Genomic DNA, 12,693 nt, shown 5'->3' on the forward strand with positions numbered 1-12,693 from the left:
AGAATTGCTAAGGCGTTGGCTGCTCTGACAAGGAGTCTAGACATAGAAGAGAACCTCTTTCCGGCATAATCCAACCGCCTCCCCTCTTTATACGGAAGTGTAGTGATAGGGGCCACCGGATTTTTTAATTTTCTTTGGGCCGCTTGAGAAATTACAGAATCCGGTTTAGGTTGGCTGATTAGACAAGCTGGGCTATCCTTGGGGGGCCTTATATTTATTCTCTAGATAAGGAAGAACATGTATTACTGTGGCAGGCGTCTTCATCACCTTGAGCTCTTCATCCTAGACGTGACCCACTATTGTGATGGATCGGACTGACTTTGTGTATGGTTCCTCAAAGTTCTACAAGAAACATTCCGACTGCACTGTTGGCATTGGAAGGTCGAATGGTTTAGACGCTCTTTCCATTAGATTATGGAAACCCCCAATATCTGCAAGGGGGGGGATCTGCCGGCCCCAGTACAGGAGAGGCAGGATCTGGAATGATGTAATCATCCCATTCCCAGTCGGGATCCGGAACAGTTGTTGTCCCCTGGTCATTGTCCGATGTATCATCCTGGACAGTAACTACGGGCTGCGGTTCTGGTAACTCCGGCAATGAAGTTTGTGGAGGAAGTTGAGGTGTAACCGGATGAGCAAGTGGAGGAGCTGGCACTTGTACTGTATCCTGGGCAGGAGAGTGTATAGGAAATCTCTGCCTGTAATCCGACAGCATGAATTGTAAGTCTGTGATGAGGGAGGATGGCATACAGACCAACTCCTGCTGATAATCTTCCTGAGACCTTAACTGGAGCTCATATTGTTGCTGATCCATGTAGTACTCTTCTGAGTCAGAGTCCTGGTATTTAACATAGCAGCACCGTAAGGCCTGTTGTCGTCATCAGAGAACTCGTCTTCTAGAAAGAGAGCAGGAGGCAGAGGTGTCACCTTCCTGGGAGAAGTCATCTCTGGTGTAATGCGGCGTCTCCGAATTGAAATTGCCACATTTTGTATCGTTGACGAGGTTGTCGATGAGGCCATTGACGGAGCCGTTGAGGACGATGTTTGAGTCGTCGACGGAGCGAGGGACACCGTAGATGGGACCGTCATCATAATTATGCTCGAAGCCGTCGTCGACACCATCACCTTCGTCATCCTCGTCGACGTGGATGTCGTCAGTGTGGAAGTTGACGACACAGTGAACAGCGCATCTGCGCCTGGCATCGTCGTTGATCCTGTAATCGCTGGTAGAGACGAGGAAACTCTATGACGAGCCCGTCGACGGAGCCAAAGAAGATGCTAACAAAGTCTTGGAAGTTGTCGTTGACGGATTAGATGTAGTCATCATCGACAAGCAAACTTTTTTCTCAGCTTTACCATCAGAAGGAAGCTAGGTTTTTTAAAGTTTTCATCTTTTCCAGAGGAGGAGAAGAAGAAGAAGGCACGTAGCTCGCCTTCTTTTCCAGTGCCACTCCTGGGAACAATCCTTCCCTCTCCTTTACACCGTGGTGAGGAGCTTTGATGGGACTATGCCTGTCAGTCCTATTAGAGGCCTTTTGTAAGGCTTTGGATGGGAGGTCTGAAGAAGTAGAAGGAGACAACCTACCCCTTTTTAGAGACCTCCTGGATGAAGTAGCAGAGGAAGCATCATCACTGTCACTGGAGACAGGATCCTTTCTGTATTTAAGCCTCTGGATCCAAGTTAATAGACGTCCCTCACCGTCACGCAAGGTCTTCATGGAGAAGGTCAGACAGATTTTGCAGTCAGCCGCCTTATGATCAGGATACAAACAATAAATACAGTCTTTATATTTGTCTTCCATATAAAGCCTCTTCTTGGAGCAGATGACACAAGCCTTGAAGAGAGCCTTCTTCTCCTTGTCTGACATGTTGACCACGTAGTGTAGATTGTAGAGAAAAAACAGGTTCAAGATAAGGTAAATAGTAAAAAACTGAGCGGAGCTCATTGGCGACTCCCTAGCACAACGTGAGGTAGAAAATCTGAGGCTCTCTCAGGAAGGTTCTATGGGGTGAGGCTAGTCTGATTGGCTGTTCATTTTATTTGGTCTCTTTTACAAAGAGAGGTGGATATGCTATAAAACTAGAAGGGGATTAGGCCTAATACTTTTTTTGTACTTATTTCTATGGCTATTTTATGTATATCAGGGACTGCCATCTCAACGACGGGGAATGATACAAGCAATGGGAATCTATGAAAGTTCCAATACTGGAGTAACTTTTTCATCCTTGTCTTCTCCCTCTGTCAGTCTTTCCGTCTTTTTCTTCCCTTCATCCTTTTTGGTTTTTCTCTCTAGCTCAGAGTCTAAGTCTGAGGAGGAAAAGCAAGTGCTGGTCCCCAAAAATGAGTGTCAATAGGGCCCCACCTAAAACTATAGGCTCAAATTCAGCAGTGCTCCTGGGCATCAAAATCTAACTGAATCTAATGCATGAGGCATCATGATGGCTAATTGACAACAAACTCATTGACTAAGTGATGTTAAAAAAGGCAATAAGCTGCAGAAATGTCAACATGTCCCATACCAGGTGCAAGTTCTTTATCCACTCCTGGGTTTCACAGTTTATTCTAAAATTCGTAGCCCTTAGGAGAAAATAGTATAATTAAAATACAAGTTACTGAATACAAAACACAAAGAGGTCTAGGTGAACTACTGCTGCCTGATGTGGATCAACCCGAGACTACTGAAACTGCAAAGCTTTGTCGTTGATGAGGTTAGTGTGTGTTTACATGAAATGCCTTCATCAGGTAGGTGAGTTGTTGCAAACATCTGAAACCTGGACTTCACACAATTATTCCTGGTCGGTTTATGTGGTCTGTTATACTTTCTTGTTCCAATCAAATGAGCTACATTATTCAACGAAATTAAATATGCTCCAACATGAAATTGATTATTAGTAGTAACCAAGGTGACAACCCGTGTCAAATCTAGGAATCTACACAACTAGCAAACGACTGCACCAACCAGTAAATACTATTTTAATGTTCCATTTTGTCATTTAACTTTGATAACAGCATTACTAGCAATACAGCCAGACCTCCAATGCAGGCAAGGCTCTAGACGCAGGTTATTACAAATATTACATTACAGAAGACAGGCCTAAGTCTGTCTGTTTTAGAAAGTGTGATCCAACTGTTTTGAATGAAGGGTTTGATGATATTGAGCAGATTCGGTTGCACAGCCTGCTCCAGAGATCAGATTTTCATCCGTCCAAGGTTGGTTAAAGGAGCAATGCAGAGATGAGTACATTAACCATCAAAGGATGAATGTCAAAACGCTGTTTTTGAGCCAGATCCCGTTTTATAGTCATTAACGCAAAGCATGCTGGAACCTCTGGACTAATTAATGGCTATAACTGAGAAAGTAAAGTTACATGTTCAAGCACATTTAGTGATGGTGGCATGAAACTGTATTGACTATAAGTAGATCTCATGCAGTTGGGCCATGTCTAACAAATGGAAAACAATATCAATTATTCGGGAGTACAGAGACAATTTTATTTGTGTTGTCTGCTATATATTTGGACAATAGTTAATGCAAGGTGATTTAAGGCTATTATAATATTTCCCACAGTTTTCTAGTTAAGGTGACATTTTGTTAAAATCTTAGAAATAAAATAGGCACTTTTCTCAGTACTCACTACTTAGTAAACCTGTGCAAAACCAACTATGGAATATTTGCTTAGAGAGCTTGAAGCTCACGAAGTCACCTTCCGATAGCAACTAGATAAGCCTCTTTCCTGATAAAACGATCACGGCCCCAGATGATGTATGTACTAAGTAGGCAAGAAACGTTTTGCTATCCCCCTGGTGAGAGGCATCAATGTGTGGTGTAGGATGACTGCGGTAGAAGGCTATCAAAGTTAATTTTTACAGTCTCAACCTTAAGGCAGAAAAGGTATCTCAAACTCTTAAGATCTGCCGCAGTTCTTTCAGGAATCAGCTATATTTCAGCTAGAGAGCCAGTAGAGGTTTTTTTCTTTGTAATCTTTTATTGGAATTTAACGTTCTACATACAAAAATGATCAACGGGTTACCTTAGCCGCAGAGCTTAAAGGGGTGAGCTATACATTCAGTTCACTACTCGGCATGAGAGAAAAAAGGTAATGTGCAGGAGTAAGTGGTGATAACTGGAGCGACAAAAGGACCGGAAGAAATAAACCATCACCAGGGTGAGGGGGCTAAAGGGGGGGGGGGGGGGGCAGAAAAAAGAGTTCAGGTGGCCCTTCCACAAAGTCAGTGGAGACAGCTTGCAAGTTCCCATGGTAGAGTGGGAGCAAATAACACACAGCTAGCACATGTGGGTTGATCGACCACTACATTCTAAATCAGGTAAAGCAAATGAACATAAGCAGAACACATAAAACATGTAAGTATATATGTTTAAAGACATACTCTTCACACCAGTATACCACATTATAGCTTATTCATGTTGGGATTAGCAGACTTAACATTCCGACTCTTAGTACACAAAATCCCCAGTTTCCAGAGTCATGCTTGGAAGCGAGTAAGTAGGGGTTGAGTGTGAGCATCAGTTATGAATGTGTCAATCAGAATGTCAGCACTATAGCTCAGTGAATGTTGGCTGTGTCGAGGAAAGGTAACCACATATGTAGGAACATGGAAATCTTGTCCTGGAGCCTGTAGATGATCTGTTCATATGAGGCTTATTTTGTGCATTTCAGTAAGCCATTCCTTGCTCATTGGTTGGTTACGGAAGTGCCAATGTTTCAGTATGGTAACTTGTCCATGGGCAACGCAGTTGATAATCAGAGCCTGTGTTGGGAGGGAAGGTTTTGAGTATCAGTCATGTAATACGGCTAGTCCATTAGAGGATATTAGGGGATAGTCTCAAGAAGCATTCAGAGTGTCCCACATCGATTCCAGGAGTCCAGCTAAGATTGTACAGTACCATAAAATATTAGACGGGTCACAGTTAGTAATTCTCACGCATGGCAGCACTGGCCAGCCTCTGTAGGTCTAGTATCAGTTCTGTAGTATCTTGGAGTGGTTACATTTCAGATGGGCTTCCCTAATATCTGTATCATGGAGTACCTGGGACCATTCCTCTTCTGTGTACGCATCGTTGAGGAGTGTTTGCCAAGTATGCAATAGGTGGTCTTCCAAAGGTCTGGGGAAGAGGTTGTCTACCATGACACTATAGAGGCCAACATCAATCCATTCTAATACCTCATTATAGGAAATTCAGGAGGTCCCAGATGAGCTACCATAGTCTACTGTTACTGGGAGGTCTGCAGGCCAAAATCCATCAGTAAGGACTGAACTGATTTCAACTATTCATCTGTCAGTAGATGGGTGTAAGTTTAAATATCTTAGCGTCTGTCCTTAGTTGTTTATGAGCTGTCTGCCACACACCCAACCATGACTTGGATGATTCGATAATCAATTAGGGGATGTGGGGTGGGGCTTAGTGGGGCAGAATGAAGAAAGGTCAGTCATACCACTAGTCAAAATGCATTCCAGCATCATTCAAAATGGGGTATCTTTGGCACAGGGGAGAATGTACACCAACTGTGACAGACATAGCACTTGACAATAGTGTTATTGTGATGCCCTATAAGAAAATATGTTCCTTACCTGTAATTACACTTCTCCCGTATTGGTATCTTTCCTAGATTTACATACTTGAACCTTTCCTCCGTAACAAAGTGGGAGTTCAACAGTACCACAATAAAGCAGTATGTATCACTAGCATAGGTTATAAAGCAGTATGTATCACTAGCATAGGTTAAAATGGCAACAATAACCAATCAAGCAATTTTCTTTTTATTCGAGAGCCAATTCCTAGAGCCCTCATTGCTTGTCTTGGGATAGAAAGTCTTTGTCTTGGATAGTAACTAGACTTGTGGCCCAGGATCAGTATCTTATTCTATGGAAGAGTTGGAGATTATTGATAATTCACAAAGAGACCTATTTTGTGAAACAACTTTAGGCAAGCCTCTGTGGCCTTGTATGCTTAGAATGCGTTGGTGCTTTTATCATGCAGTTGTCAAGGTAGGGGAAAACCTGATGATTGTCCTTCCTGAAAAAAGCTGCCACAAGATCTAGGCATTAAGTAAAAATGCACGAACTGAATTGAGCCAATTGGGAGAACTTTGATACATGAGTTGGAATGCAAAAGTATGAATCCTGTTAATTCAGAGCTGTCATGTGGTGACTGAGAGGGTGACCACGATCAAGGATTGTTTTCAGAGATACTTGTTTAATTTCCAGATGTCTATGATGGGTCACCACTCCTTCCTTCGAGTCTATGAGGAAAAACAGCGAATAGAAGCCTGTTCCTTGCTGAGAATGTGAGCCTTTCTCTATGGAACCTTTGGTGAGCATAGCTAGCACTTCCTTTCAAAGCAGATGGAGAAGAGGTGGGCACCCTGATTTTGGTGAAATGGTGGGCGTAATGTTGGAGAACTCTCAATGTCTAACCATATGTGATGAGATCCAGGACTTATTTGTCTGATGCTGTTTCCCGCCATAGATGACAACATTTTGGAATTGTTTCTCCTGCAGGATGGCGTAAGCAGCATCAGAACGTTGTCACTGTAGGTAAGTTAGCCTAAGAGCTACTGAAAGGGATAAGTCTAATACCTCTGGTATCCTCCTTGATAGGGATAAGTGTCCCTTCCGCATGTCCCACTAAAGGGTGTTTCTTTCGAAATTGTATTGTGCTAAAAGATCTTGCTGTGTTAGAGTCACGCTTGACTGCTTGTAAGGCGTTGTCGACGTGTTCGCCTAGCAGAGCCTAGCTATGGTAAGGTAAAAATATGAGATATATTTATACCTCGTATTCTAAAAATTGTGGCCTTGAAACAACCTTGGCCTCTAAGGACCACTGACCCTGCCAGTTGTGGTAATCCTATTGGAGCTATATCTATTGCGCAATCTATGTTTTCTGATGAGGACGTTTCGCCCCCTGCAGAATCTTTTTAGTTTACTTTTGCTTCTGCTCTGTCTTCCAGACAAAATCATGTGTATGTGGCAATGTCTGACCAGATCTGGCGGTTATACCGGATACCTATTGCCGGTGAATTTGCAGCCCATACAGTAGCACCAGACATAGTTGAGAAAGTCTCCTTGCTGGTCAGGCGGGGTTATGAGTGACAGGATTTTACATGATTGTAATTCCTCTCAAATATATCAGCAATTGAAATAGGTCTCACAGCTTTTCCATTTAAAACCATAAAAGAAACAAACAGATTGCTTATTTGCTATTGGAAGTGGAAGCATTTGACCGCTCGTTCCTTGAGGGTATGGAAACAACCAAAAACGATCTGGTGGGGAATCCACCAGTTGTGGGCCTTCTCTCTACCATTACCAGATGTGAACGGGTAGTTCCCTGGAAGCATGGAAATACTTGACACTGGGATCATTCTCTGGGTGTGACAGGAGGATGCGGACTAAAGAACAGGATGTGACCTTGCAGGCTCTAGAAAGTGTTTATAGTAATCCTGTAACATGCCCTGTAGGTCTAGTACCAGAGCTACATGGACCTAACCCATGCTTTAAAGTTGGAGGTGGAGGGAAGTGGTGAAATTGCTTCACATATTGCCTCTACATATATTGCTGACTGTTGCAGACATGCTCATATTAGACCCCTTAATACTTGACATTAAATTATTCTGGATTATGTGTCTTTTGTCCTTCTAGATGACCACAATGCTCTTGTTGTTTGTATTATCATTGAGACAGTCACTGATGAGGCAGACATAGACAATTAGATTGAAGTTGACAAGGCATTCGTCGTAGATGAGGCCATTGTAGAAGATGTAGTCATAGATGAGACAGTCATATGCGAGGCTGTCATAGATTGTGTAGCCGTAGACGTGGTTATTGTAGACGAGGTTATCGTAGACAAGGTTATCATAGACAAGGTTATCATAGACATGGTTATCATAGACATGGTTATCATAGACCAGGCCATCATAGACGAGTCTGTTGTAGACGAGACTGTCGTACACCATCGTAGATGAGGCAGTTGTAGACTACCAGCATACATGAGGCTGTTGTAGACTACTGTCATAGATTAGGATGTGTAGGCGAAAGTCATAGATTAGGCCGTCATAGATGACCATCATAGATGAGGCCGAAGACGAGTTAGTTGAGGCCATCGTAGACAATGCCATCTTTGGTGAAGCCATTTGCAGATGAGGACATTCGTAGACTAGTCCTTTTTGTAGATTAGGCCATTTGTAGACTAGGCCATTCATTGACTAGGCCATCATAGATGAGGTTGTCGTGCACTATGCCGTCGTAGAGAATCTAGTTGTAGAGAATGCCATTATAGACGAGACCATCATACACAAGGCCGTCATAGGTGAGGAAGTAATAGTCGACATGGTTATGGTCATTGGCGTTGTGATCGAAATTGTTAATGATAATTATGACCATGGTTTTGCCATAGACTCCTCATAGTCAGGTTATGAGGATCTCCCTGATGTAGATTCAGGGCTGAAGAGGGAGTTGTAGGGTCTGTCTCCCAGGTATTTTTTTGCAATTTTCTGTCTCTGTGAGAAGTGCACGACCTCTCCCTTTGACCTCTCCTGTGAGATGAAGGAATCCAGTGGCGTCACATATGACCCTGCAGTGCTGGGGGGCCCTCAAGCTCCAGGCGCCCCTCACAGCACAGTACCCTGACCAGAGAGCTGCTGACTGAGTCCGGAGGGTTGGCCTTCCAAGTACCTTGGATGGGAGCCCCCTCAAGTTTTGTGACGCCGCTGAAGGAATCCTCACTCTCCTCATCATAAGTGACAGATTTAGGTTTCTGTAGTCCCAATAATAGCCTCACCTCTCTGAACATGAGAGTTTTTGAGGAAAAGGTTAGACATATTTGGTAGTCTTTTACCTTGTTTTCAGCTACTCTGACATAGTGTGCCAGGGTCAGAGAAATGAAACATGAAATATCATCTTGGATGGGCCAGAAAGAAATAATAGCTGAAGAAGCTGAGTGGGACACTCCCTTCACACGAGATGCGGTAGAACATCTGAGGGACAAAACCTCTGTTGGAAGTGTTCTAGAGGGTCCTGGAGCCTGATTGGTTACAGTTCAAGCTTGGCCCTTTAAAAAAAAAAAAAGGACATAGATGGGCTATTAAACTGACTTTTTCATTGCCATTATAGCCTATGATAGTAATACATACTGCTTTATCATGGTACTGTGGAACTCCCACTTCAACGACGAAGAATGATTCAAGCATGTGAATCTATGAAAGAGTCAATACTGGAGAATGGTGGATTCGGATCATTCATCCCTGGTGTTGGAAAGGTGGGCTTGTGGAATGTCAGGTGAGGGTGTTCTACAACTGTCAGTTGGCCTAGGGTGCTCGTGGGTGAGGTCCCTCTCAAAGGTCCATCCTTCATCTCCTCCATGCATCCTTGGAGACACAGCAGATCCAAGTCCACCAACCCGTCTAGTAACGATCAACTTGGAGGGCCTAAGCCACGGTTTCAGATCTAAAAGATCTACAGCCCTGGCTACTTCCAAGGCTGCACTACTATTTTACACACCCTGCATCCACCAGTATCTAAGGACTTATTTTCTGCAAAAAGAATCAGCGAAGGCTCAGGTGCAGAACCATGATTCTACAAGTTAGTCTGGTTTAGGGTCAGACCACGGGAACGCTGATTGTTCTGTATATTTGTATTTTTAAGTGACATAGGAGCTGTTAACTTTCTAGTAGTTGGAGTTATGGTAAAGAATGGAAAAAGGGTTGGGGATTCATGGCAGGTGTCCAAGGTTTTGGCTTCATTCTCTAAGACTACAGAGCGTGGCCTAAAAGCAATTAAAACTGTTAGTGAAATGTACTTCAAGCTGCATCTGAAACATATAAATGACAAAAGTCATACCCATTACTAAAGATAAATATGAGGCTAAAGCAAAATTGGAGGTGAAACATACTCAGCTTGGGACCATGTCTGAATCCAAGGCATGCAGTCTACCCACCAGCCACTTCAAAGTATTACAGTAATTGTGTCATTGCTGAGCCCACTAATTTCGACAAAATGCGAGAGAGATCCCCATTGTTAAGACATGAGTGCTTTCGAAGACAGAGTTTAGGTTCTGTGCGATTAATTTCATAATAAAATTAGAAAATGCCATGCACCTCTTTTTTTGATTTCTCCACAGCAGGTACTTGAGCTGTTTCTTCGAGCTGTGGTGGTTCTTCCATGGTAAGTTTGGACTCCTCTGATGGCTTCACTGAAGGGATATTCGCACTGCCGGAAGACAGGTTCAAGGTTAATACACAGAGAATAATAACGTACAATGTCTCACAATGAATTTCTTAGCTCAGAAATCCATTCATCCAAAGTTAACTCTTGGCTAGCGTTACTTACCAGGAACCTGAACGCTAATTCAGCAATGTGACATTGATAACCAAATCAACAAGAAATAAATACTGTTTCATGGGCTCATAAAGCCTCATTTTTTTTTAACTGTTATTATTCAGCGTTTTTTTCATTTTCAAACAAAAGGCAATAATACAAGGCATTTGCATCATTCTGAGTCAGTATATAATAAATGTTCCAGTGTTTCGCTAAACAGTGGCGTACCCATTGGGCCATAAATTAGGTGGTGCATCCAGCCGCCTTCATAATAGACTTTCAAAAAGCGTGAGGGTGCTCCAGCATGAGCAGTGCCCCTGTACAAACCCCGGAGTCGATTCTCCAGGCTTTGTAAGTGCAGTCAGCCATTTAATACATATAGTGGACATAAAGTCAAATACAAGATGTCTAACTATGTATTGGCTGCCCCAAAACCGGTCATGTTTGGTATCAAACATGTTGGAATCCTACCCAAACACTGATTCCAGTGTTGAATGTAGGATTGCATGTACTGAAGGGCTCCCCGAGGGTTCCCCCTGTATTCCCTGAACCAGTCATTCAGGGTCTAACAGAAACCTGGTGCTGCTGTCGACCACAGACATGTTTCTTCCCTCCTGTTGCTGAGCTGAGCTCGAGCAAGGGAAGGGAGAACAATAAGTTTCCTGCTACAGGGAAGTGTGACCACCTCCTAGACAGGACTTAGTGTATTGGGCTGGAGTGGGGGGGGCTTGCCAGTTCCATCAGGCTGCTTTGAAGGGCATATTTGGTGCCCTCCTTGCGTACTGCAGTTTGAGTCAGTTCAGGAAGCTGTTGGCTCCCGCTCTGGCTTGAAACTAGATAAAGGACATATGAGTATCCTCCTTTCTGTCCAGCCCCTCTGGGAGGGACCCTTGTATCGCCCAAACCCTTTCCCTAGGGTACTTAAGGGCCTACGTGTCTTCTGCATCGTCTGTGCCTGTGCTCTATCCAAGTTCCTCTCCAGACCTGTGTGCATCAAAGACACCTGAAATAATCTCCCTTAGAGTGAAGGAGTCACTCCTATGCATCAGCAGACACCGCAACCAAGCTGATCGGTCTGCTGCTCCTGATGTCCCACGGACTTCGAAAGGCTCAGCAAAACAAGTGGTGGTTCTGCAACTCCCTTGTGACCTGCAAGTTTGATGTCAGTATCCCTCGTCCGAACTGCTGGAACACAATCCCTGTGCACCAAGTTGACTTGCTGCTGCCAAAGCTTGTTGACTCTGTCTTCCAGACATCTGTGGGCTACAAGAAGCTCCAGCCCCCAGCATTTTTTCTACCAAGATGTTCGCCCTCTGCTCATCCACTGCACCGTCGACCTGCATCTTTGTTGAGCTGCTCGCTGTCCTCTTACAACTCATGTGCCTCCGGCCTGTGGGTCCTCTTGAGGGCCTTCTTTGGTTTCAGTGGGCTCTCCTGCTTGCTCAGGGCCTGCTCAGACTCTCCTGAACTTGGTGAGGCCCTTGTTCCTTGCTGGTCCCATCGCTGCACCTTTTTCAATTACCATGTCTGCTGCCAAGGCTTGTTTGGGCTCCTGCTGGACACTGACTCCCTGGTTCTTGACTTTCGACGTGGGACAGCTCATGAACGGCTTCTGGTCTTCCACAGCGTCGCTTGGCCCTCTCAGCTGCAGTGACAAGATCACCGTCATCCCTCCTGCATCTTCCGTCATTGGTGGTCATTTGTCTTCCGTGCCTCCTGGACATGCCTGAGTGGAATAGGCTCTGTTCTTTCTGCTTGCAGGTACGCCTCTACACAAATCCACCCTTGGTTTCCACCAGACTCTTTCACCTTCTTCGCCAACGGCATCTTTTCTGAAGTCCTCCATTGTGGTCTACCGCGGATTCCGAGGTCACTTCTCACCTAAGCACCCGGCTTCCCTGGTGTAGGTATCCTGGTTCCTAAGGTATCCATGGATGGGGCGACTCTCCAATCTTCCATCTTTACTGGGTTTCTTCAGGGTCCACTGGGAAGGGTCCTTCTTCTTGAAAATTGAAACTGTGTCTTTTCCCATTGAATGCATTGAGCACATGGCTGTGTTTCCACTCTGCACACAGCCTCAGTGGGGTTCCTGGGTACTTACCTCGGGTGGTTCCTTGGGTCCTCTGCTCTTCTGAGTCTTCTGGTCCAAATCCCGTCTTTGGTCACAGTTCGCATTCCACTCATTTCTTGCGTTTGGACTCATCGTGGTCGCTGCAGGACGGACTTCTCTGTAATCTTGGATCTGGCATATTAAACCACGATCTGGGCCTTACTCACACTTCCCACCAAGTGTACCCTCATTTGGTGGGACCATACTTGCAATATGGATGCTATTTAGACCTACTTCTTTATATAGATCT

The 12,693-nt window shown here is 44.3% G+C and overlaps 1 protein-coding gene across 1 annotated transcript in view; it reads right to left on the reverse strand.

Annotated features, from left to right (window-relative positions):
- The window catches only part of HYDIN (HYDIN axonemal central pair apparatus protein), a 2,950,008-nt gene that overhangs the window by 1,858,628 nt on the left and 1,078,687 nt on the right, over positions 1 to 12,693 (reverse strand). The window contains exon 25 of the mRNA XM_086945295.1: positions 10,114 to 10,225. Coding sequence (XP_086801421.1) covers positions 10,114 to 10,225 — 112 coding nt within the window. The remainder of the gene's footprint in view (positions 1 to 10,113; positions 10,226 to 12,693) is intronic.

The sequence above is a fragment of the Lissotriton vulgaris genome, chromosome 12 (genome assembly GCF_964263255.1).
Source record: "Lissotriton vulgaris chromosome 12, aLisVul1.2, whole genome shotgun sequence".
NCBI lineage: Eukaryota > Metazoa > Chordata > Amphibia > Caudata > Salamandridae > Lissotriton > Lissotriton vulgaris.